This window comes from Gymnodraco acuticeps, unplaced genomic scaffold, assembly GCF_902827175.1.
Source record: "Gymnodraco acuticeps unplaced genomic scaffold, fGymAcu1.1, whole genome shotgun sequence".
NCBI classification, from domain to species: Eukaryota; Metazoa; Chordata; class Actinopteri; order Perciformes; family Bathydraconidae; genus Gymnodraco; species Gymnodraco acuticeps.
Genome location: NW_022990646.1, coordinates 505290 through 530636, shown reverse-complemented (window position 1 = coordinate 530636; position 25347 = coordinate 505290). Strand labels below are relative to the sequence as shown.

Here is a 25347-nt window from a genome sequence, read left to right as displayed (position 1 = left end):
TCCTAATAATATTTAACCACATGATGTAAACTCTCATGTTTCTCTCCCTCTCCGTCAGACACTCATGGGATGGATCTGTTCGCGGTTGCAGTCCATGAGTTTGGTCACGCCATCGGCCTGGTCCACACCTCAGCCATAGAGTCCATCATGAGACCGTACTACCAGGGTCCTGTAGGAGACCCTCTGAAATACGACCTTCCGTATGAAGACAAGGTCCGCGTCTGGCAGCTCTACGGTACGAAGGAATGTGTTAAAAAGATCAACAATCAGTAATTGGTTGCTACTGGAGAAGATGTTTGTAGAAAATGACCCAAAGTGGTCATGTAACTATGAAAACCACTTTATAATTGGAAGTAACAGCATGTATCACTTTTGTGGTTAGTCATTGTTCAATTTATTCTACAGTCACACTTTCCAAGTATTTCTAAAGTACCTAAAAATAATTCTGCATCACAGTAAGAAATGTCATCATTGGCTGTACAGTACATGTATCTTTTAGCTTTTGAGCATGTCATTTATGCCACTTGACATTTTGGCTTAATTGATTCATAAGAGAATTTCATACCGTAGTTGTGTATATGTTATGACAATAAACCTTTGAATCTTGAAGATATGTCAGCCTCTCCTGAGAGTCTCATAGTGCTGTGAAACAAAAAAAGTTGCAAAGACATACACACAGAATATTATTCTCTTTCTTTAACCATAACACAAGAGCCTTTTCTGTAATTAGGTATTTTTCAGCACACTGCAGATACAAACTACTCCCCACACAGGAAGCAGCAACGTATGAGCTCTGTAGAGGAAGCTTATTGATTTATTGGAAACATGTATGGAGTGAATTGAACCTCACTGTGGCATAGGACCTTATCACACCATTCACTACAGAAAAGACACACGAAATATCAATTTGGGAAAGAGTATGAAAGACAGGAAGATGAGGTGTTCATATTTCTTGTAATGACATTTGACGTCTTACTAGGTGTCAGAGACTCGGTGTCCCACACAAACCGACCAGGCAACCCCTCCCAGACGGCTGAACCCCCGGTACTGCTGGACCTTCCTGAAAACAGATCTACTCTACTGTAAGTAGAACATGTAAAGATACTTGGAATCTTTTACATGCAACAAAAACAAATTGCTGTCTTAAGAACACTCAATTAACTCTCACACATGTTTCCATCTTAAGAACCCTTAAGACAGCACTTAAGTATTACTAAGACACTTAAAAACCTAAACTGACTACTTTTATATACCCTCAATATGTAGCTAGGATCCTACTCTTGCACCAAAATGGCAGTTTTGTGTGACCTTTACTCATTCTGTAAATCCCATTCAACATGGCAACTGTGCTGGTTAGGCCTGAGAGGTGCAGCAGATAGGAGTATCAATAACATTAGGATGGCACAATACAATCTTCGCCTCAAAAACAACACTTAAGTTACCAGCTTTTTTGAGACATGTGCTGCTTATTTGTCTTATAGCTTCTTATAAGCGTCTACAAAAATCACACACACATTTTAAATGTTCACTATTTTCCTTACAAGCAATCCTTCAACTAAGCCATAAAAAAGTGGCTTTATTTAAGTTGAGCTACTTCCATAAGAACACTATATTCTAGCGGGCCTCACATTGTTTTGCAGGGTTTTGGACCTCATTATAAAGAGATTTCCATTTCTCCGATGGTTCCCTGTACATCAGCATAATTATATTGTGATTGTTTTTTAATTTTCTTCCTTTTGTTCTCACTTCCTCAGAGATTCAATGTAACAAATGCATGTAGGAATCCTGAACATTTATAGTAGAACGAGTTTTTCTGGTGCTTCATATGAAGTCATGAGGTGCCAACAAATCAAATTAGCAGAGAGGCCGAGAGTGAGCTTGGGAGCCTGCCCGTCTAATTAAGTAATTCCCTAAAGCTAGTCGGGCAGCTATCAGCCTGTAGTTTGTCAGATTATCAAGGATAATTAGGCTTCATTTAGTCCATTCATGTATTTTGAATGTACAAACACGCGCTCACATATGCACAAACCACCAAACACTAACCTTAAAACAGCCCCCAAGACGTTTGACGAAAGACAAAATGTCTTAATAATGAAGGAAGATGAAATACTAATTATTCTCAGATAACAAACATGTACATGCACACCCACTACAGTAACAATAAGGCAGCTGAGAAAGAGGGCTAAGCTAAAAAGGCAGTGGTGGGGATATCAAACTAGATTTTTAACTGCCGTCATTAATCATTTCCTCCTGAATCCATCAGGTCATGAAAGTTGGATTGGGCCTGACAAGGGCACCAAGGCTGACCACTAGGCAGTGGTGTAGTGTTAATAGAGCTTTGAATGGAGACCTTTGTTGGTAATATAAGGCCTGGGCGGGCTCCCACTCTCAGCCCTGCAGTGCTAATGGCTCCATCATTGGCAGGCTGGCCACGTCAATGCTTTAAATCACTTAAAAACCCCGGGGGCAAATGCACAGAGGGACTGTCTGTCATTCGGCCAGGTTTGATTCATGCACTCAAAATAAAAGCCTGAACCAAATGTATATGCATAAAAAGGTCTTGAAAATGTCCAATACATATTGAATTCAAAGAAAAAGTTAATATATTTAGGGCCGGGACTTTAACGCGTTAATTAAGATTAATTAATTACACAACAATTAACGCGTTAAAAAAATTAACGCATTTTAATCGCACTTATTTTTGCACCGCGGAACGTTTCTCACTGGATGAGTTTCAGGCGTACCGATTATACTGGAGCACCAACTAACGTTCATGACTTCAGACAACAACAAACCACAGTGAACAACAGTGGGAAATGTTGTTTTAAAAAACGGACGGATGGAAGCGTCGATAAGAGCACGGTTGTGTGCAAATTATGCAAAAAGGAATTCGCATATCACCGCAGCACATCAAGCCTCAAGTATCACCTCAATGCAAAACATATAGCAGCTAGCGTGGACGTTAGCCTCTTTTATCGCGTTCACACCAAAAAGAGCCGGTACTAAAATTAGTTCATGAGAACCTTTTTACCCCCACGAAAGTCCCTGCTAGAGAGCAGAGAGCTGCTAGAGAGCAGGGACTTTCGTACGGCTCTCTTGTGAGAAAAGAGCTATATTTCTGATTGGCTGGGCGGATTGCAAACCACGCCCCGTAAAACTCCCAAAAAGTTTTGTGAAGCCGCCATTTTATTATCCTCGCATTAGCATTATTAGCATTAGCCCAGCGCAGAAACGCAGAGAGACTAACTTATGGCAACACAAAATAAAACATGGGAGCGGTGGAGATGAGGAGGTGTCGGCGTTCTGGCGATTTACTCGGAAGGCTGCTGGGACTCCCAGCAGCTTCTACTGAAGCCAGTCCCCAACTCCGGGGACTTCCGGCCGGGGACTTTGGGCGGCAGTATACGCCGTGAAGTGGTTTGCGGCCTGCCAGTAAACCCAAAGCAGAAGAAGAAGAAGTGACGTCAGCGGCTTCATTTGCCTAATCCACCCCCAGGTTCAAAGAGTTCTCATGAACTAAGTTCTCATGAACCTTTGTGGGAAAAGTACTGCGGTGTGAATGCGCCTAATGGTATACTAAAATCCATGTGAAAAAAATTGCTTCTCACTGTTCTCAGGTCAAATATTTATATGTGATTAAAAATGCGATTAATTTCGATTAATTAATTACAAAGCCTCTAATTAATTAGATTAATTTTTTTAATCGAGTCCCGGCCCTAATATTTTTGACAAATACACTTTTATATGTACTTAATCAATTATTTTAGATGATTGGCAATAAGGTCTCAAAGCACAGAAACAATATTTATTGTATCCACTGTTCAAAAATTGGAAGTGTCCAGTTTTTTAGAAAGTAGTTTTTCTGGTTTTCCTCTTTTCACAATCTTCTCTCCTCCGACTTTCCCCATCTCTCTCAGGCTGGCTCGTGATGCCCCAGACAGATGCACCAGCCACTTTGATGCAGTGGCCCAGATACGAGGAGAGGCCTTCTTTTTCAAAGGTACGGAGTCACAAAGGGAGAAAGACAGACACAAAGCTACAGAGCTGCCTGGAAACACACAAGAATAAATTAGCTAAATGAGTGGAATTAAAAGCATATTTAAAATGGAGAGCAGAGAGGATGAAGAGGAGAGCGGGAGAGATGCAGACACCCGACTGAGCCGCTTGAGCCCTGCTGAGAGAACGCAGTCCAAAAGTTACATCAGGCTTTCATGTTTGCCCTCTGGAGGAATGACCCCAAGACTCCCACTGACAACAGGAACACGAAACAGACTTGCATACCTTCAGCGGCAGAAGTGTTAGCAAAGTATGCTGAACTTTAGCTGACATCCTTTGAACCCCTTTTACATCTTGTGTCACGAGAGATTAGATTACAAGTTAAGAGAGTTTTTTTACACTTCATTTTATCAAGATGTCGATTTTTTTTTTTGTACTTCTTGACAGCCTTTCACATTGGGATTGTATCGGCCTGCCACATCTGTTTCGCTAGGACAAATCCTTGAGAGACATAATGCAGCTGTTTTATTTTGCTTATTGTCTGATGATTTTGATGGAATATAAGGCTTTCTTTTTGGTGAGCTGTTCTAAAAAGTCACAAGTTTTGCAAACAATCTCATAAAGGGGATGATGACGTGGACAAGCTGCAGAGGAAAGGAATCAACTAATGCCCTTTGTTTAATAAAGATTGATAATTAATTAATAACATCTGCAGTTAACAGTAATTAATGTATTGATTTAATTTAACCCCTTCATTCAGTCAAATAGTCAACCTTGAAAATGTACTTCCACAGTGCATAGTACTTCTACAAAAACATGCCAATGACAATATGAACCATGCTACTCTTTATTACATCCATTTACATTTGCATTGTTGCAAGTTTCCCCGTGGGAAGTTTATAAAAATATATATGTAATGGCTGTAAGAGCCTTGTTATTTGGTACCAGCATCCTGAAATGTGCTGATCCTCAGGTCTGTTCTGTTCTGCTCCTTTATAGGAAAGTATTTCTGGCGACTAACAAGAGAGAAGCACCTGGTGTCCCTGCGCCCCGCTCAGATCCATCGTTTCTGGAGGGGCCTCCCCTCCAATCTGGACAGTGTGGATGCTGTGTATGAGAGGCCTGGGGACCATAAAATTGTATTTTTTAAAGGTATAGTACTTAAAAACAACACTACATTCCAATGTGTTTCAGATCTCCGAATGAGTCTTAAAATGAATTTAGGCTGGTTCAATAAGTTATCATCTGCAAGAATAGGCTTTTCTTTTTATTCCTCCTGCTTTTCTGTCACAAGTTATATAAAAGAGTTGCAGAAAATGTTTTTATTTTTAAACTTCTGGTGACTTGCAGACACTTTAAAATGTGTTTCATCCACACTTTAAAGAGGCTAGATGAAATAAGACCTTTCTTAATGGCTCTTTGAAGGAAATTGTGCTATAAAGAGCTATAACTTTTGTTTTAAAACACATGGTTGCAGAACCACATTTGATATACATTTATATAAGAGCGTTCCTGGCAGAGAACTTTTTCCACTGGCTGCCATAGTTAATCTTTTAAATATTTCACGAGTGTCCTATACATTTCTGTTCTCTAATCTATTCATATATATCAAAGCAAGTGCATACGCTGTCTGTTGAGTGTGATTTATAAATCGATTATGAGGTATATTTTCTGTGTCCACCCTCTTCAGGTCTAAAGTACTGGGTATTTAAGGATAATAACGTAGAGGAGGGCTACCCTCGTCCAATCAGTGACTTTGGCCTACCCTTGGAAGCAATAGATGCAGCCTTTGTTTGGCTACACAATGAGAAAACCTACTTTTTCAAGGACAACCTGTACTGGCGCTACGATGACCACCTGAGACGAATGGACCTGGGATACCCTAAAGACAGCTCGCTCTGGAAGGGGCTGCCACCACAACTGGACGACGCCATAAGGTGGTCTGATGGTGAGTAGCCAAAAAAACATTATTTTTTATAGCTGCATAATATTGACACCAAGCAGCGACCTCCGGGTCGTAAAAGTGAAAGCAATGTGCAATTGACTAACGTGTATTCTTTCAAATGTCCAGTACTGGTTGCGAAATGAAGTTGGGTTGTATAGAAGTCTATGAGAAAATCCCCCTGCGACGTTCTTGATATTATTACCTCACTAAACATTTATTGAATGTGTTAATGGTCCAATCAATAGTTTATAATCTCCTTAAATACAACGTGATGTAGGTTGTTGTCTGTTTTATACCATTAACCCTTGCAGTTAGTGTTTTCAGTTTATTCAAATTAATTGTAGCATGTTCCTTGACTAAAAGTGTTTTGTTCCTCATCCAATTGTAAATAACTCCACTTTCTCTTTCACTTCTGGTTCCAAAGATCCAAGACGCTGACAGCCAAAAAACTGTTTGGTGATAGCCAGAAAGCCTGTACCTGATTTGATCTACTATTCTATTAAATAATGAATGGAATTCATACCCTTAACTTTCACCCAATCCATCACCCAGAGTGAAAAGGATGTTTAGAATGAGGGCAGTGACATATTTTGACCTCTTCTGTATTCATAAAAAATTGAATATAAAGATATAGTGATGGATTACATATTTATTCAAGGTATGAAGGAGGAATCCCCAATGTCTCTATCTTCCAGCAATGAATTATTACATATCTCAGAGAAAAATTGAGTTGTAACACTTCACCAGAGAATCAGACCACTGGTGGCTCTGGTGTCTGCTGGTGCCAAAGGCAAGACTGTGCAATATCCTTCTCAGGGGAAATCTTCTAATAGGAATGAATTATAAGAGACATATGAAGGAGCAGTTATGCAAGTTAGAAAACCTGTAGCTTGGAGTCTTGGAGGAAGTTTTACTATTGGGTTACAATCCTGAGCCAACTACCTGCCAGCAGTAAAATACTGTGCCTCGCTTGAACTAGTCTGTTATATTTCTTGTTAGCCGACAGCGTGACTCCAAGGATGTTGTTTGCTAAGTCAGTCCATCACTTTCATCCAGACTTAAATTCTGAATAACTATTTGACAGATAAAATGTTGTACAGACATTCATGGTCCCCCAACCCAGTCTCACGGCATTTTGTGTTATAGTCACGACATTTAATCTATTGATTCGTGTTCACCAACACGATTTTCCCCTTTTTTTCGTGTCACACAGAACGATTTTAAAAGCAATGTATTTCTATTGGTAGTATGTTTCGTGCCTGCAGCACGTCTTTTTGTCCGTTCGGGTCTTGGAAGACCGGAAGCTGTGGGGTTCATAAAAACATGTTCTTACTCAATATCAAGCCACGATTATTGTTTTTATTTTAAATCGTATAATGTCGGATTTTTTTTGTCGTCTGTGAGGAAAAGAAATGGGGCTCAGAGCCTCAGAATACTGCATTTTTTTTTTCCAATCTTTTTTTCCTTCGAATTTGTTATTCTTTTCAAAATAACACACTGTTATTTACTCACCAATAACACACAATTATCCTTGTTTTTATTTATTTGTTTAATTCCATAATCTCTGACTTTTTTGGCGTCAGTCAGGAACTGAATTTCAAAATAAAAATAACCGGAAACAGACGTAGGCCTATAAGGGACATTTTGAGCATCATTGCGATACACAGCCACTGAACTGATATGAAATCCGAAAAACATTTCTGAGTTTAGGATGGCCGAAGACACTACACTACCCATAATCCCCAGCTATCGTTTAGGACTACTGTCCCCGTGATTAATCTTCAAGCTCTGGGATTGGATGTTGGAGTAGCAGTGCGCAAAGGTTACGCCGAGCATCAAACAGCTGTGTGAAATGGAACGAAACCACGCCAGACTATCCAAAACTGGAATCGAACGCCCCCCCAGAACTACACATGTTGGCTATTGTGTTCCGCAAAATGTTCTATGGGACGGGACCCCCTTGAAAACGAGATGGTGCATCTCAAGGGGTTTATCCCAATCAATAAAAATGTCTATATACGTCTTTATTGAACGTTTTCGTTTTTCCCACAATTAGAAGTTGCCAGTATTAAACACATTGGTGTTATCAAATGTAAAACATATAATTAATAAATGGGTGAAAATCGCTTGTGTCCATAATGCGCAGCATTAATATATACCCACATGACAGCTCATTGTTACTTTGTAATTCTACTCCACTACAATTCAGAGGTTAACCTGGTATTTTTACTACACTACACTTATTTGAGTTACTTTGCAGATTCTGATTAATGATGTGAAATATAAACAACCCTTAAATCAGACTTTAGTTACACCTGAGTAAAATTCAGGTAAGGTGATTGTCAAGTGCCAACAATCAGGAGAGATATTTGATAGTTGGTGCTTGAGAAGACTAAACATGTATCTGCAATTGACATGAATGGAAACGAGTAATAAAGTATATTCATTACTCGTTATTCTCTACTAATAGTTAATTAAAGACTATATATTATGGCTATTTTGCACATCCCTTTCAAGATTTCAAGATTTTCTAAGGTTTATTGACATATCATAATACACAACTGTGTAGTTATGCAATGAATGAAAAACTTGGGTCGCAGCTGATGTTCATCAACAGTGCATTACAAGACATCTATCAATATGTGTGTATACCTCCACCATTAAACTGTCATATTCTGCACATTTCTTATACTATCTACATACATAAGAGTATAATTCATATGTATAATATCAGTTAAAATAAGTGCTTCAACATAGTTAACATTGCAGGAAAGCAATATATTAGACGTTAAGTACTTTGTCAGGCTTAATATTTATCTGTAGATAGATACCCCCAAAGCTTTTTTCTTATTTAAAAGAAGACCTTAATCTAAAGTATTATTTAATGTTTAAATAAAGGTTCATTCATTTTTTTCTGTTTTGCACCTCCTCCTTTTAATATCTTTGTACATCCTATACTAAACTGTTTTATTGTAGAGATCACTTATAGTATCGTCTTGATTTTTTATATTCTATATTTCTATCACAGACCTTCTACTTTCCCCCTATGAAAGTATGTACTCTTAATATTTTTTTTATCAAATATAACATAAAAACAATAATTCAATAACATGCTTTAACCACTAGGCGGTGCACACAAGGTACAGACAGCCATAATAACGTTGTATTATTAGTGTCGGACACTTATGTATGTACACCATCTGAAGATGTGTAGTTTTATTCATGTTTTCACATAATTTTACAGCATATTGCTATACTATTTCAGACTCAGTATTTACAATCTTACATTCAAAGAAAATCAGTAATATCTTTCAAAACTACAAGTCCTTTTATATCAGCTGTGCACCGTTATGGTGTAAATATAACCTATCTACGAATTAGATCAAATGTAAAAGTCTGTGCATTACTCTTCTGTAGTTTATAGAAAACAACATTTCACCTGGAAAACATTCCTATCTAGTTGAGGATGTTCTATCATTCAAACAGTGCACTCTGTCATGACATTTTGTTTTAATTTTTTTGGCACTCTTCCTGGTTGTATCCATGCACATTTCCTGTTGGCAAAGCTGCAGTATACAGATTAGGGGCACATTTGCATCTCATTGTTCGTTTTGCATGTCAAAATATTGTATCTGTTATTTTTGACATAGTAAACTTGTGGTCTCTTTTGGCAACAGTCTGATTTACATTCACAAAGTGAACCACGTTGAAACCTTGGAGCTGGCCCAGTAAGCACACAGTGAGCCGCTCCACTGTAGCAGCTGAGTGTCAAGGTCACAACGCCTGCTACCATTAAAGCTTCAATGTCATCTGATCACATGTGCATGTTAATGAGAGGTGTAAAACAGAGTAACACTATACGTCTGAGAAACTTTGTGCAACTTTTTTTCCCCGTGTGAGGTCTGAGTGATGCTTGGTCATTTTTAGATCTTTAAAAATACCCTAGAACTGCCACAGAGTCCTGAAATGTGATGCCTGGATGTCTCTAATCCCCCATGCAGCATGCAAATAGGAGGAAGCTCTTTCCTTATCAGTTGTTTAGTGGTCTGCGTTTTGTCTTCCGTCTTGCCCTAAGCTCTTTGATGTGTGTACATTTGGGTGTGTGTCTGTGTGAATGTGACAGGAGGCCAATCCCAACTCCCCTTCACCCCTGACCAGTATCACCACAGAGCCTGGAAGGGAAAACTTTTAAACCTTCACGCACAAACGCACATAGACAGACTATGAGGCATGGGAACTGGAGCCACATCAAAGCGTGTTCTCTGTCTGTTTCACCAGCTCAGGATGAATGGAGAGAGAGACAGACAGGGGGTGAGAAGAACGTGAGATGACAGCAAGAAGAGAAGAGGAGATACGGTGACACGTATTTATGAAAATAGAACAGAAAGATGTCAATGGACAGATGAGAAAAAAACAATCCAGACAGGAGATATGGTGATGCCTGAGGTTGAAGAGAGTTAATAAAGAAAATAAAAGAAAAATACGGGACATTAGTAAGATGAATGATTCAGAGTAAAGATAAAGAGTCCATACAGAGAGACAGAAAAGCAGTAAAACCAGATTGAATTGTTGCTTTGTGGGTAAGAACGTAGCATGAATGAAGCTGTTTCGATGATAATAATCATAACGGCTGGAATTAGTATGGCACCCAGGAATAGTTTTGACTTTTAAGAGAAATATAAAGAAACAGCAAATGTATCAGGCATGGAAATTGTCTTTTAAATGTAGAGGGAGTTCACATAAACCAGTCAACATCCATTACTGAAATGGTGTCACATTAGCAGAGGAAAAGTTACAACCTATGCCATAAAGTCAGGAAGTGAATCCTGCAGTGATTGTGAAATGAAGGGTTTAAGATAATGGGCAACTTTTTGGAGCCCCAGGAAATACTAGAAATAAGAAAGAGGAACAATGGGACACAGTAATAAAATAGTATACTGTAAACAAAGATGGTAAACAGACAGAAAATGTGAATTGTAATAGACTAGTATTAGATTAAATTATAGTGATACTAACAAGTTATATCAAATTAATGAAATGCTGTTTTGTTACAGAAAATACTAAGTTGCATGTTCGGCAGAGAGTCCCTAATAAATACATAATGGACTCCCGTTGAGTAACAACAGTTAAACAAATGGCACCCAGCTGTTTTTAAGAAACATTGAGTCTTTATAGAGCTGACAATATTTTTGTGACCCATTTTGAAATAGTTACATTTTAAGTATGAATGTCAGGATGAGTTTGTTGCGATGAAATATTCTTGTGATTTGTTGAAAAAAATAAACAGTGACACCAGTCTGAGCCTTCTTCTTAATATTTCAGTTATAATTAAGCTTCATTTGTAAAGCGCACTTCATACAAAGAATGCGGCCTAAAGTGCTTTAACAATATGGCACACAACAAAAGATAAACAGAAAACAAGAAATTCAATTCAGGTGAATTCAGTAATGAGTTAATGGATCAGTCTGTCTCGACCAGGCATAAAGAAAAAATCTAATCACCCTTGTCCAAGTCTCGAAAACGTATTGCACGATAAATAGATTTTCTTGGACAATGATTGCCTGAGATCGCATGCTGTGGTTTTATTAAATGTGCCAAGTGCTAGGACTGTCTTAGGGAAGAAAGCTTTTAGATGTGCAGCTCCACTAACATGGAACAGTCTGCAAAAAGAATGGAAAATTACCAAGCTAGTACCACTACATGTTTTTAAAGCTCGGTTGGATGCTACAAAATCAGATGCTGTTGGTACCTGTACTTGTGGTTAAATATGTAAATTGTAATCCCTGTACATTTTGCTGTATGATGTCCTTTTGTTGTTCTGTTGTTTATGTTTTTATGTCTTCTTGTGGAACCTACTGCTGCAGGTCTCCCTTGAAAAAGAGATCATTGATCTCAATGGGATTTTACCTGGATAAATAAAGGTTTTGAATTGAATTGAATGATGAGGCCTGTATTAAAAGGAAGATAAGTGTCATCATCAGCTTAATTCATTCAGCCACTGATTCATCTTTAGAATCTGAATAAAAACTGTATTTTCACTCAGTCAGGGCTTATTAGCAAGTACCGACTGAGATATGAAATGTATTCACCACTTTGGACAGCTCTATCACTTTAAGTCTTTGAGGAATAGAAAGAAGCATTTTAGCAAAGTGGCCTTGAGCCTTGTGCGCTTGAGCCTCCAATAAAAGCAGTGGATGGATAAGGAGAGTGGCTTTGTGGATGTGTGTTCTCTTGTGCTGCCATCTTTGTGAGGATAAACTTCAGCTCTGGACATGGAGAACAAGTACATCAACATTGAAAAGGGCTTCGGTCAGGACATTTCGGGACTTGGTTAGGGTAATACTCAGATAAATATGCCCTCAGAAGTTTATAGATAAGATACTTGCAGTAAACTGAAGAGCAGACTTAATATTTATTACAGCCAGCTGCAGCCCGGCTTGAATATTTTCTCACAATTATGCACTGATAATCCTTCACCCTTTAAAGTGGGTAGAGGCTCTTTACAATGAAATGCCAAGACCAGCACAAATCATTTTCTACCGTACCTTTCCCATTATATCTATTTGAATTATAGCTCTTACCCATTGTCAACATCACAAAGGACATCATTAATTTAACAGAATTTGTGTTTTTATTATACTTATTAAGCGGGTTCTGATAAATAAATAAAGGCCATAATAAACCTGTAACTCATGTTCCTTCAAAAGTGAGTACAGTCAAAACGTTAAGACGCTTTTTGAAAGATCACAGATGAGTCTGCCATTTGTTTGACATTTATTATCAAGACCAAACTGTGGATAGAGGAATGTAGCGCAAATGTTCACAATATGGGGTTTAAAGCGTAATGCAGGCATTGCAAGAGAGGCAGGAACTCAATGCTCCCAAATATTATTTGAAAGATATTCCACTGGAGTGCAGGACTTGACAGCACCAGATGCACAAGTGCTTTAATCATCCTCTGCCCTTTACTCCTACATCTTTGACTTACTTCATCCAACACCACAGAATATAATTACGTTAATTGAGACAAGCATTCATACACACAAATATTTATCCACAGTTAATGGTGAGCTCCAAGGCCATTAACACCGAGGGATCATTCTTAACTCGGCTCCTTCACTTGTTAATGTCGCGCCACTTATCCATTTCAATCACCTGTTGAGAAAATGAACCAATATACTGCTTAGTTCTCTCCTCTTGTCTGTCTCAGGATACAGCCTACGTCACCCAGTTAACAAACACCTTTTTGATGGTTTAGGAAACCAAATAAAAAATAAGTATCGCAAATAGTTTTATCAACCTTTTTTCATAATGGCAAATGACATTTGGGTGGTTTTGTTCTTACAAAGTGGCATTTTCATACGAAGCGCACAGCGGTTACCATTGTCCATTTGGTAATTAGGAAACTCTAATTAACTTAAGCACCCTGAAGTGAAGGGACAGGCACGGTTGGTGGTGTCTGTAATGATCAGCTGGCACAGTGCAATGGGCTGCTCTGTTCTATGGTGGCACAATATGAATCAAACTAAATAAAATAGTAATTTTAAAAGCAACAAAAATATTACCAGTTAAGGCCGATTCAGTTCTGAAACTTCTCATTACATATGAGATACCCCTGCTCTAAACTGTAAAACAAAATATACCTTTTCTCATTCAGGGAATGTTATCCAGTCTCTTTGAATGTAGAGGCTCACTCTGCAGTTATATCCATCAAAGTTATTAGCTACTAGTTTTAAGGTGGTGTTGAAGTGACTGGTGCCTATGAACAAAAGGCTCCTATTTCACTGTAGATCAGTCCTGCCCCCAGTACTTAGGCCACACCCCCTTTATTACACATGAACCATCTCTCATGGAAGCTTGTGGGAGGCATCATTGCACTCAACAGCAATGAATGAATCGTGTTGTGTTTGTGTGAAAGGGATACACTGATGCATGCACTGTTGCAGCCATTTCTTGCTTACAACAGCCGAGTATATGCATGATTCATCTGACAGCTTAATTTCAACTTGATTTCATAAAGATGGCACATTCACATTTCATTTGCTCTGGAAATCATTCATGCTAGTTTTGAGCTGATGTGTCAATGTTATTTGTGGGTAAACCCTCTACTGGGATTGCACTGTTGTCTTATTGATGGAAACGGTTAGTAGGGCTGCACGATTTTGGGAAAAAATCTAAGTGCGATTTTTCTGACAAATATTGCGATTCGCGATATTTGTTTTTAAGCGACCCAACGGAAGTTTATTGTAAAATGCGGCCATATCTCCGACTAGGAAGGTCGCATCAACATGCTCCCGTCTCTAGCACCCCCGTAGCCCGAGCTACGAGTGAAAGAACTAAGCTTACATGAAACTTCCTTTGGGTTGCTTTAAAGTCAAGCTTCAGTTTAAGATTCACCCTGTAATAGATATAGAACATGTGATGGAGCATTCCTAACCTGACTCAGATGGTTGGTTTCACCAAACCATCTAGGAGAGCTCTATTGGAAGCCATTTGGAAAGGGCAGGCACTTTCAAAAATACTTGGCAGGTGATTGGATCAATCTGTCTATCACCTTCTATCATGGGCCACTTCTGATTGGTGTGGATGACTGACACACAAGATTTAAAATCAATTAATCGTTCAGCCCTAACGGTTAGCCATGATGGATGTTGGGCCATACACACAAATGTATCTTTTGTAATCCCAACCTGGTGGAAATTATGCACACTCCCTCTAAAACAGGTGTACCATGCGGTATGTTAATAACAGTGTGAAAGTGGTACGCATTAACACTCAGGGTCAATGATTCATGAAATTAAGGCCCTTTATTCTGTGTTCTGTGCTTGTTGTGTATATTGCAAAGGCAATCCTGTTCCTTGTGTGGATATTAAAGCAAGCTGCTCTAATGCCAACACTTGCAAAAATAGGATATAGGAAGCAGCTAGAGAACATCCATTGTATTTTTTATACATTTGTTTTTCTCAATTATCTTGTTAATATATTTGTTTTCTGCATTCTAATACTCAAATGGCATCGTTGTTGCCTTTCTTTCAGTCTCAAGGGCAAAGGCAAAAATAACTGTACTTTATTCTGTCTTTCTTTGATGTAATTCGCTGTATTTCTAAAGGCCAACACTGTGCCTTTCTCTCCAAAGGCTCGTCCTATTTCTTCAAGGGGAAGGAGTACTGGCGAGTGCCGAGCAGCGACATGGAGGCGGAGGCAGGATACCCCCGCTCCATCGCCAAAGACTGGCTGCTGTGCACCGAGATGCAGGCAGACTCTCCGGACACGGAGACGAGACTCAACGTGCAGCATCAGCCGGACCACGCAGAGAACGGGTTCGAGGTGTGCTCCTGCACCTCGGACTCCGCCTCCCCTTTAGGCGCCCACCCCTCCCCCTCCCCCCTGTGGCTGCTGTCCCCCCTCTGGACGCTCTCACTGGCCCTCCGCTCTGAACTGCTATGATGCCAAAACATGGGACGAGGTTCCTGAGCTGATAGTTGGAGGGTGAATGGACACTCAGTGCAAGCAAAAACTGGAATATTTCCTTTCACAGTTTCATTCGGTATCCTTTAGCTTATTTTGCTGTTATTTATTTTACATGATGCAAGAATTCATCCTCATGGACATCAACCCATTAATTGACTGAAATGCCTCATCTCTTCAAGGAAAAGGTTATAGAATCGTATTCCAAGATTAATCATTTGTGTTCATGTGCAGCAGGTTAACCTCTGCAAGGCCTCACGTACAGACGGGTTCATCCTGAGCTGTAGGCAGGCTTTATTACGCAACATTTGATTACAATTAGTAATTACAAGTAGATAGTTCAAGATTCTGCCTCTACCCGAATAAGGTGGAGGTGATAGGAATTTGTATGTGTTGTTTAAAACACTGAAAAATGACTTTTGAAAAAAATAAACACATAGTTAGTCCTTACAAGGACGGTCACAGGGATATTTGCAATTATAAAAGTAATTTTTGTTTACTTGTGCACCACTAACACTTTTCAACCGCCTAACATTCAGTGTGAACACCAATACTGCGAGAGCGGTAAGGATGGATGGACAGAGGAACTGCTGCTCATGTACGTATTCATCATTTCCAACTCAGATTCGGAAGCATTCCTCGCTCTTAGTTTGGTTGTATCTTTTATATTAAATTTAGATGAATAATATTCCTGTTTATTTGACATTGCGTCGATCAGGGCGTAGAGTTTATAGAGGTTTTGTTCGACTGATGGACATTTACTTTATCACCCCTAGCTCCTTCTGAAGAATAAAAACGTGTTTTTATTCTTGCTGTAAAGATATATTTACCTAGAGAAGGATATATTTGAGTTGAAAGGTTCTGCAGTTGATGCATAACCAAGTGGACTGTGTATATTTTAAGCTGTGTTTTCTAATGTAAAATATTTTTGTATAAAAATAAAATCTGAATGACTTTAAGTTGTGACATAAATTTGTATCGGGGTGCATTATCTTGTTTTTTTAGTACAGTGTTGCTGCTGTGTGGGTGTGAGAGTGGCAGTGCCATTGAAAGGATTCGGCCTTGAAGACAGATGAAGGTAACAACGACAGCTTGCCGACACCAACTGGGAGCCGCTCTCAATTCTGATGTTCTTAAGCGTGTTTTCTCTTGTAATGGTCACTGCTGCTCATCAGCAATGCAAACCGCATCGTGTCAATCACACCCTCACTCTGAGTCTGCTGCTGGCAGAGGATTATACAGTGTAACCATGTAATGTCACCTAATCCAAAAATATTCAGGAGCTCAGATACTACTTATTCACAAATCAACGTCGACAGGATGCCAGGCCTGTCGAGTATTGGTAGAGCACTGTCTTCTTTACGCAAAAAGCCCTACTTTTTGAGTGAGTGAGTTTTATAAATTGATCAATCAAGAAAATAGCATATTAATTAATTTTTTTTTAAATCTTTTTATTTACTTTGTTTGCAGACATGGCACTTTCAGCACATTATATAAAGTACAGGACAATTTATCTGTTAAAGGAAAGAAAAACACCCATCCCCTATCCTCACCCCTACCCCATTAGGTCATGGTCCCAGACAAAACGGTAATAATACAAATACATAAAATAATAAATACAATAAAATAAATAATGAAGTAACAGGAGACATTTTAATGACACCAATTATGATTGACCAATTAACCATCACACCACATAAAGTTAGAAATGCTGTGTTACTAATACATGTTACTTGTGCTGGTAGAGACCTCAAATTATCTAAATAAAACACGCAGAGAAGTCTGCAGGATTTCTCTGCTCGGTCTAGAGCCTTCTCAAGCTGCAGGCTGAACCTCTATATAGTCTTGAAGGTAAAACCCGGGGCAAATTAAGTCCTTACACCACTAAATGTATTGCTGTGAGCCATAATGATCTAAGGCGACTCTTTGATCCTTATCACCTTCATTTCTCTCATCTGAATTTCAGCAGCTGAACAGTGAGAAGATATAATTAGACAGATTTAGGAGAGCAAATCCGAAACCGTAACACTCTGGATTGGGGGACAAAAACAGGATTGTGAATTTGTAAATGTCCCCCTATCCCCAGTGGAAATTACAATTAACAGCACAAATTGACACCTAAGGCATGCACAGCAATGAGGTACACATGTGTGCATATCTCTGTGTGGAGGTGTATTATAGGGCTGCGGATGAACCCCTACCATAATATTGCAGACCCATTCGGTTTTGAAGTAAAAAAGGAAGTTGAAAAAGTCACTCAATCGCCATTTCTGCCAACAGCAGCCGTTTTCCTTCCCATCCTCTTGACACACTCCAGTGGTGTTAATTAACTGGTGATGCTCAGCAGCCACCAGGAGAACACCTGCGCCCACAGGCAGCAGGATGGAACACTTACTACCAGAACAATTAGGTATTTAAATGTAGAAATACTAGAAATATGAATGTAAAAATCTACACTTTGCTATTTCACAGAATTCGTTAAAATACTGTCATCATCGTTAGAGCTTCTTCTCGAGTCGCCACATGGCACTCTCCTGCTTAAGTCTCCAGATGGGCCAGGCAGAACCATTCAATCACAGCGTAACCAAAATATTCTAGGGCAGTACATCTGAGAATTTGCAGTGGGATAGTTAACAGGACAAGAGCGTAGAGTAGGAGGACAGGAAGTGAGAGATTAAGGGACAAGATACACAGGGTGAGAAACAGGCAGCAACAGAACTGAAAAGGACAAATAGCTGTAGAGAAAGGAAATGTAAATGTCATCTCCAGAGAGAGAACACCAAAGATAAAAAGACAATTTAGCATTAAGAACATAATCCACAAAGGACTTAGGAGACAGTTTACCCACGGCTGCAGCTCATATGGTCTGTTTATTGGCAAGCATTACAACTAGGGCCTTTTTGTGTTGACTCATTTCCATTTCTTATAACGAAAAAAAAGTGGACAAATGAGTGCTACATTAAGTTCTAACAGGATGGTCATCTTTGGCAGTATAATTGACTACCTAAAACAATTCAATTAAAGAGCTTTATTAGCATGACCATATTTACATACAGTATTGCCAAAGCTCTGCCATTGCAAAATCCATTCACAAATACTTGAAACAAACACAATTCACAAGATTCCTTTTCCAAACGATGTCCATAATAAATCATAAAGCGATTACATTCTGCATTACAGCCCTGACCAAAAGAGAAATGGGATCAAAGGTACATTCTGCAATGCCTACATCATTTTACCGAGACATTTCTCATGGTAGACTTATACATAGACATTTATCCAACAGTTTATTGCTGCATAAGGAGGACTCTCCTTTTTGAAGTTCTTATAGGAAGATGGATATTTTTCTCTTCTCAGATCTTTTTAAGGAATGTCTATGGTTTACATCTTTCACATTTTATTGTAAGTGTGTCTTACAATATGGAGGTGCAAAGTGTTTTGAAGTCATATGAATTCTGAACTATGACCTCTTTCAGACACCCGTTTCTCAATCTCGAGGATGCTGGTTTGGTAGTCGCGTACTTCCAAGTCACTTCCTTCAGAAACGAAGCAAGTATGCTTCCAAGCCACGGCTTCGGAAAACGAAGAAGAATGGAACAGGTTAACAAGTGTGCCACTCTCTCTAATGGTTTCAACATAAACCGTACCGAAAATAAATACCTCACGATGTCTATCTAATTATGAACTTGCTTTACTTTCACGGAACACATTTTTGGTGATAACAAACAAATGTAACAAAGTAACATATTTACCAACACATGTTCTACGCCACTACATACTTACATTTAAACGTGTGCTGTGTTGGTTCAGCCATTCTCCGCAAGGGTTTTTGAAATTGGTCCGTGCGCAAAGCATTGTGGGGATTTTAAGGACGCGAAGTCTACCCATGTGCAGCCTCGAAATTTCCCCCAAACCAAGGACGCGGTCTCGGTGGAATTCCAAGTATGCTGGAGATTGGAACAGTCCTTCGGCGGCACTCGATGACGTAGCATCCTTGAAATATTGGCTTGGAAACCAGTATCATCGAGATTGAGAAACGGCCTCTCTTTGTACAGGATTATTTCTGTGTTTGTTTGTGTTCAGACTCTTTGCTTTCAGGAGAGCACTCCACAGAACGGGAGGTGGTGGTCTGGGGGGGGAGCAGCTGTTGTGTGTGGCCTGTCCTCACACACACATCAAAGAGCTGGGAGCAAGACCCCTGAAGCTGGCACAGGGGCAGAATACACAACACACACCTCCAAACAACACACACCTCCAAACACCTGACAAGGGACAACGCTGGGGCCGTGGGATAACGACACGGAATAAAGAGCAGTTGCTTTTGGACCACAATGAAAACAACCCAATTGTAGGAACTGAAGAAAGTTGTTAAAAAAACCTGTTTTGACCTCACACATATAGATTCAAGGTATGAATGCAAATAGAATACTCATGAGTTATAACTCCCACCATGTAACTCTCTAACGCCCTCCGCCAGCATGACTAAACTCATAATGCAAGTGGGTTCAGCCATGCTACAAATATGTAGATTTATTTAAATATGTGAGATACTGCTGTGCAGGCATGGATCCTTTTCTTTAACTGGAAATGACACCCGAAGGCCTTTGCACCCATTATCAATGACAGGGTTAATGTAGGCCGGGCAGAGCCAATCCATCAGTCTGAGGGGAGGCAAACTGAAGCTGAAATATTTACTGCTGGAGCAATTTCCTTCAAAACTCAGAAGGTGTCGCAGTGAGGATGTAGTGGGATGTTAACTGCTATAGGAAACGCTTCAGCGCTGCTTTCTGAACATGTGTGAGTTTTTAACAACATTATTGTTCAAGCCTTCTAGATAATGTAAAATAAATAAAGACAAACAGCAGGAAAGTCCTGAGTTTGAATTGTAGTTTTAGTTCTTCCCATTGAGGTTTTTGGTACAGGGGTTTCTGATGGTGAGTTAGTCTTTAAAAACTTCCCATGGCAAGCAACCATTATCGCAAATAAAAGTAAAGTGTGGATTAGCTTTTAAACTAAGTATTAGCTCATACTGATTTTTATGGTAGAGATAGGCAACTTTAATTCATTCTTAAAACCAGTACAAATATGCAAGCAAGTTAAACTATACTAATTTGCCCATATAAACTGTTGGCTCTCTGCTGCTCTCTGCTGGTGGTGAAATATGACATTTTAACATGAACTAATCAGCAGGTTTTTTTTTCAATAAAATCACTGGATCAGACTCATAGACTGTAGATAACTTTTGTTTATTTAATATACAAATCAAATAATGTCAATACAGACAAGTCTGAACAATATTCTTGTAAACAAGAAATAGTAGTATTTACAAAAAAGCGTTGGAAATATACTTATACAAAAATAATGTGTATACAAAAAGAAGTTGAAAATATCCTCTGAAAAAAATCAAAGGTACAAAAAAAACTTGTATACAAAAATAAGCACAACATGGTCAGCTTTTTGTATTGGTCTCCATCACCGTCACCATCCTGCCTATCAAGCCAAGCCATGACTGTTGGCTCTGCTCTAGTCTGTCCAAAGCACGTTTGAACTCATCATTGGTCTCCTGCTCCAGCTGAAGTAACTTACGATTCATTTCACTTTTTTTCTTCCAAAAGTTAATTATCCAAAGCCTCTGTACACCCCCCTCTATATTTACATGTAATGGTTTGGTCCTGCCTCCAGAGGCTGTGCGGCACCGCACTTGAGAGTGAGAGCGCATGGCCCTTTCTCATTTAATCAAATCATAAGCCTCATCCCAATACCCCTCCTCGACGACTCCTTTCCCTCACTCGCGTCCCTTCCTTGCATCTTAGCTCCGCCTCCGTAAGATGCGAGCGAGGGACACGAGTTGATTGATTGATTGATTGAAAAGTTTATTAACAGCTTGTATATTGGGTACAGTACAGCTCAAAACATACAATTGTTAAGGGGATGCAGACCAGAGAAAGACTTTCGTCTTGTTTACATCAGGGTCCCCCATTTCCAATTCATCATGTGAGGAGGAGGTGTCGCGAGGACAGAGGAGTCCTCAGGTATTAATTGGGATGTCCTCGTTCACTTAAACGTCACTCTTAAACAACGTCTGTTAATGATGACATGTGCACAGCTGTCTCCCCTCTCATCGGGCTTAACTGAATAACCCTTTAGAACCGGCCCATTTCTTGTTAAATATTTATTTAACTGAATGAATCGTTCTCTTGTTAGTCAAGGAATTCAATGATGACTGCTTTTGTGTTCCGTTTTGGTATAAAATGTAGCCTACATTTAAATAAAAATATAATTATAGTAATGTGAAAGCCTTTTAGAAATGAATTGCACATAATCATTCCCACGGAGCTGTGAGCACTTATACATTTATGTGACGCTTTTCCACTCATCTTCCAGTTGTCGGTTTTCCTCTGTTGAAATCGACCAGCTGTGAAGGTGGGGGCGGGGCTTTTATACGCGAGTAGTGAAAACACTTCCGCGTAGTCTGCTCGCGTGTATCCTCCCTTTCGTCTCCTCCTGCACCCCTTTCTCATTTCTCTAACTCCCTCCTCGACTCCTATCCTCGAGACTTAGTCCCGCCCACAGGAGATGCGAGCGGAGGAGCCGAGGAGGGGAACCGAGGAGAGAGGAGGGGAAGCAGCAGGCGGTTAGAGAAATGATAACTCCTCTCCTCTGAGCGGTCATTTTAAAGAGACGTCCATTAATGATGACAGGAGGCAGAGATGGGGACTCGAGTCTGTGACTCGGACTCGAGTCGCACTTAAGTCGCACACACAGAGACTTCAGACTTGACTTGGACTCCTGCTCAAAAGACTTCGGACTCGACTTGGACTCGTGTTTTGGGACTCGTGAACAATCATTGTATTTTCTATTTTTGGCGTATTAAAGGTGGGGTAGGTAAGTTTGAGAAACCGGCTCGAGATCGCTAGAATTTGAAAATACACAACCGGAGAAAATCTGCCACTTCCTCACAGAGCCCCTCCTCCAACACACACGAACGCACACATGACCAATGAGGGCACGAGATAAGTTTGTGCCCCGATGGGAGGCTGACAGGCAGGTAGGCCATCCAGTTACTTTAGCCGGGCCGGCTATCGGGATGTTAAGAGCATTCCATGGAATATAACAAAAAGTGTATCTCGAGCCGGTTTCTCAAACTTACCTACCCCACCTTTAACATTAACATCATGGTAACACCATGGCGACCGGCGGCACACCTGCAGCTGTACCGCTTGTAATTAGGTTCAACTATAAAAACTTCGAACAAAACGCCGGCGGCACCAACTAAAGGAGCGCACACTGCAAAGTCTGCAATATTAAAATCAAGGATGCTGGTGCAACAACGTCAAATTTCATCAGGCACTTGAAAACTCACCCGGAGAGGTCAGTCACATTAACGCATATGGACGGTTAGCAAACATGTTTAGCTCAGCATCAGCTATGTAATGTTAACTTAACTTGCTACTAGCTTTGTAATTGAATATTTGAAAAGAGGAGTGAATGTTTGCTTGTCACACTTGTTTGCGTTGAGTGGCGTTGACATCCAACTCTTGACATGACATAAAAAAGGTCGGTAACGTTAATCATTACGTTCCGCTGCTACCATCTACTGGCTAACGTTAAACGTAGAAAAATACATAGTTACATACATAAATACATCTGTCGGTTTATAGGCAGGTTACAGGTTTATTGTTGACCACGTAACGTTAATGTTACAGGTTTATCAGGTTACCATTACACTGGGTTTGAGTGAGAGGATAGAGGAATATGTTTATTTATAGTAGACTTAAAAGATGTAATTAGAGACCCAGTGTAATTAAACAATACGGTTGCAGAGGTCACATTTTAACATTTTTGTCCACTGGCCAAATGGCTAGCCTAGTGAATGTTGAACTGTTACCAGCCACTCAATAGATTGCCATTGTTATTTGTGGCTGGTGCATGCAACATACAGTACCAGCCACTTGCATGATTTACCAGCATTTGGCTGGTAAATGGTGTTAATGGTAGATATCTCTTTTGGAACAGGTCATTTTTTAATATCACCAGTTCAGTATATTTCAGATAATATTGCAGCAATAGTTTTTTAGTTGCAAATGGCATAGAACAAATGTTTACTCTTAAGTACTTTTAACACAGTTTCCCTGCGGGGGATTAATAAAGTATTTGTGATACTGATTTCTGATTCTGAAGTGTTTTGCTTATAAGTTGTTTGCATTTAGCTAAAGTGTGATGTTTTTCCTCATATTGCATTGCAATAGCCTGTTTAAAGTGATCATATAACAAACAACTAATCAGTACTGATACTGTATGCGAATAGATATAGGAGTGATAATAATACAGTAAATGCTTTGAATTTCTTAGATATAGCTGTGCAGTATTCTTAACAGACTGGATAGCAGCAGACAATAGAAGGCTTATTACAACCAGAAGAGACATGAGACTTTTATTTTTTAGAGACTTGAGACTTGACTTGGACTCGTGACCAAAGACTTGAGACTTGATCAAGTCTCACCCCACAAAGACTTGAGACTTGACTTGGACTCGTGACCAAAGACTTGAGACTTGACTTGGACTTGCAAAAAAAGACTTGTGAACATCTCTGACAGGAGGCACAGCAGCCCTCTGTCTGATGGACAGATCTGTTCATGACCACTTCTAGCCTATATTTACTTTGATTTATTCACAGTGCGGTATAATGAGACAATAACAGGCTACAGATGCGGACACACACACACATATATATATATTTATATAAATATATACAATTTCAGAATCAAACAGAGCACTCTCATAATTACGTAACACTATCGAAGACTGGATATAGCCTATACCCCCCCCCCCCCCCCCCCCCCTCTCTGGTCGCTACAATGAGGAAAATAAATTACGGGCCAAACGTTTTATTTACAAGTAGCCTATTACAAGTAAGCAGAGGACACCAAACCAACTGAGACCTGTCTGTCCGCTGCATCTACGCACTGTACAACACACACACCTACACACTGTACCACACACACCTACACTACGCACATACAGTTCCTAAAACAGGCTACAGCCGTTATGTGAAGCACTAAATGGTTTTAGAATTTTTTTTAATATCGACTCTTTGTAGATATCTACTAAACTAAAGCAAATAAAAAGAGTAGGCCTGTTATACTGAGTGATATATATTATACTGACACAGCTGATATAAAGGGACACCTAGTGGTCCACTAGGTGTCCCTTTATATCAGCTGTGCACCTTTATGGTGTAAATACAGCCTATCTACCAATTGGATCAAATATAAAAGTCAGCCGAATTAGTGTTGATACTGCAAGGAGACGTATTGTGTGAAAAGAAAGATGTTGATGTAATGTAAGATGTTGTTTAATGGCTGATATATTTATGATCCATGTCACGTTTTCAGTGTTGGCGGCAGTTCCCCATGTTTGTCTAGAAGTCTTCTCATCAGGGCTCTATAAATAGAGAACTACGGCAGATATGTAATATTTAATGCAGCCGAACCGTGTATTATAATGCCGTTATGTGATGACTTCCAAAGAGAAAAGCAAGCACACTCGGAATAAAGTGTTTTCGGTCTGTTTCCGGTATTTGTTTATGACGATGTGATGTGAGATGTGAGACTGGAATTGCACAGGGGAAAATAACGTATCTATGCCACAATTTTAGATGCGGATTTTGTTAAACTAATACGTTTGCGCTGTGGACCAACACTATACATTGACGGGGAAGGGGGTAGCAATAAAGATTACACCATTAAACTATTACACAACATAACAGAAATAATATCGATAGCAGCGTCCCTAGCAACCACCTTGGTAACAATGAAAACGTAGGCCTATCGACACAATTTCCTGAAGTAATCTTCGTAATAACTAGCAAACTAAAGATCATGTACATCCACTGCACACATAATCTGAAATAACAACTCATATTTCTCGCATCAAAT

The 25347-nt window shown here is 39.6% G+C and overlaps 1 protein-coding gene across 2 annotated transcripts in view; it reads left to right on the top strand.

Moving 5' to 3' along the window:
* The window catches only part of LOC117554747 (matrix metalloproteinase-17-like), a 66394-nt gene extending 50013 nt beyond the window's left edge, over nucleotides 1-16381 (top strand). For both annotated transcript variants that reach the window (XM_034229237.1, XM_034229236.1), the window contains 6 exons: nucleotides 59-235; nucleotides 980-1082; nucleotides 3918-4000; nucleotides 4996-5148; nucleotides 5687-5944; nucleotides 15078-16381. In XM_034229237.1, coding sequence (XP_034085128.1) covers nucleotides 59-235; nucleotides 980-1082; nucleotides 3918-4000; nucleotides 4996-5148; nucleotides 5687-5944; nucleotides 15078-15388 — 1085 coding nt within the window. In that variant the 3' untranslated portion in view covers nucleotides 15389-16381. The remainder of the gene's footprint in view (nucleotides 1-58; nucleotides 236-979; nucleotides 1083-3917; nucleotides 4001-4995; nucleotides 5149-5686; nucleotides 5945-15077) is intronic.
* The last annotated feature ends 8966 nt before the right edge of the window (nucleotides 16382-25347 follow it).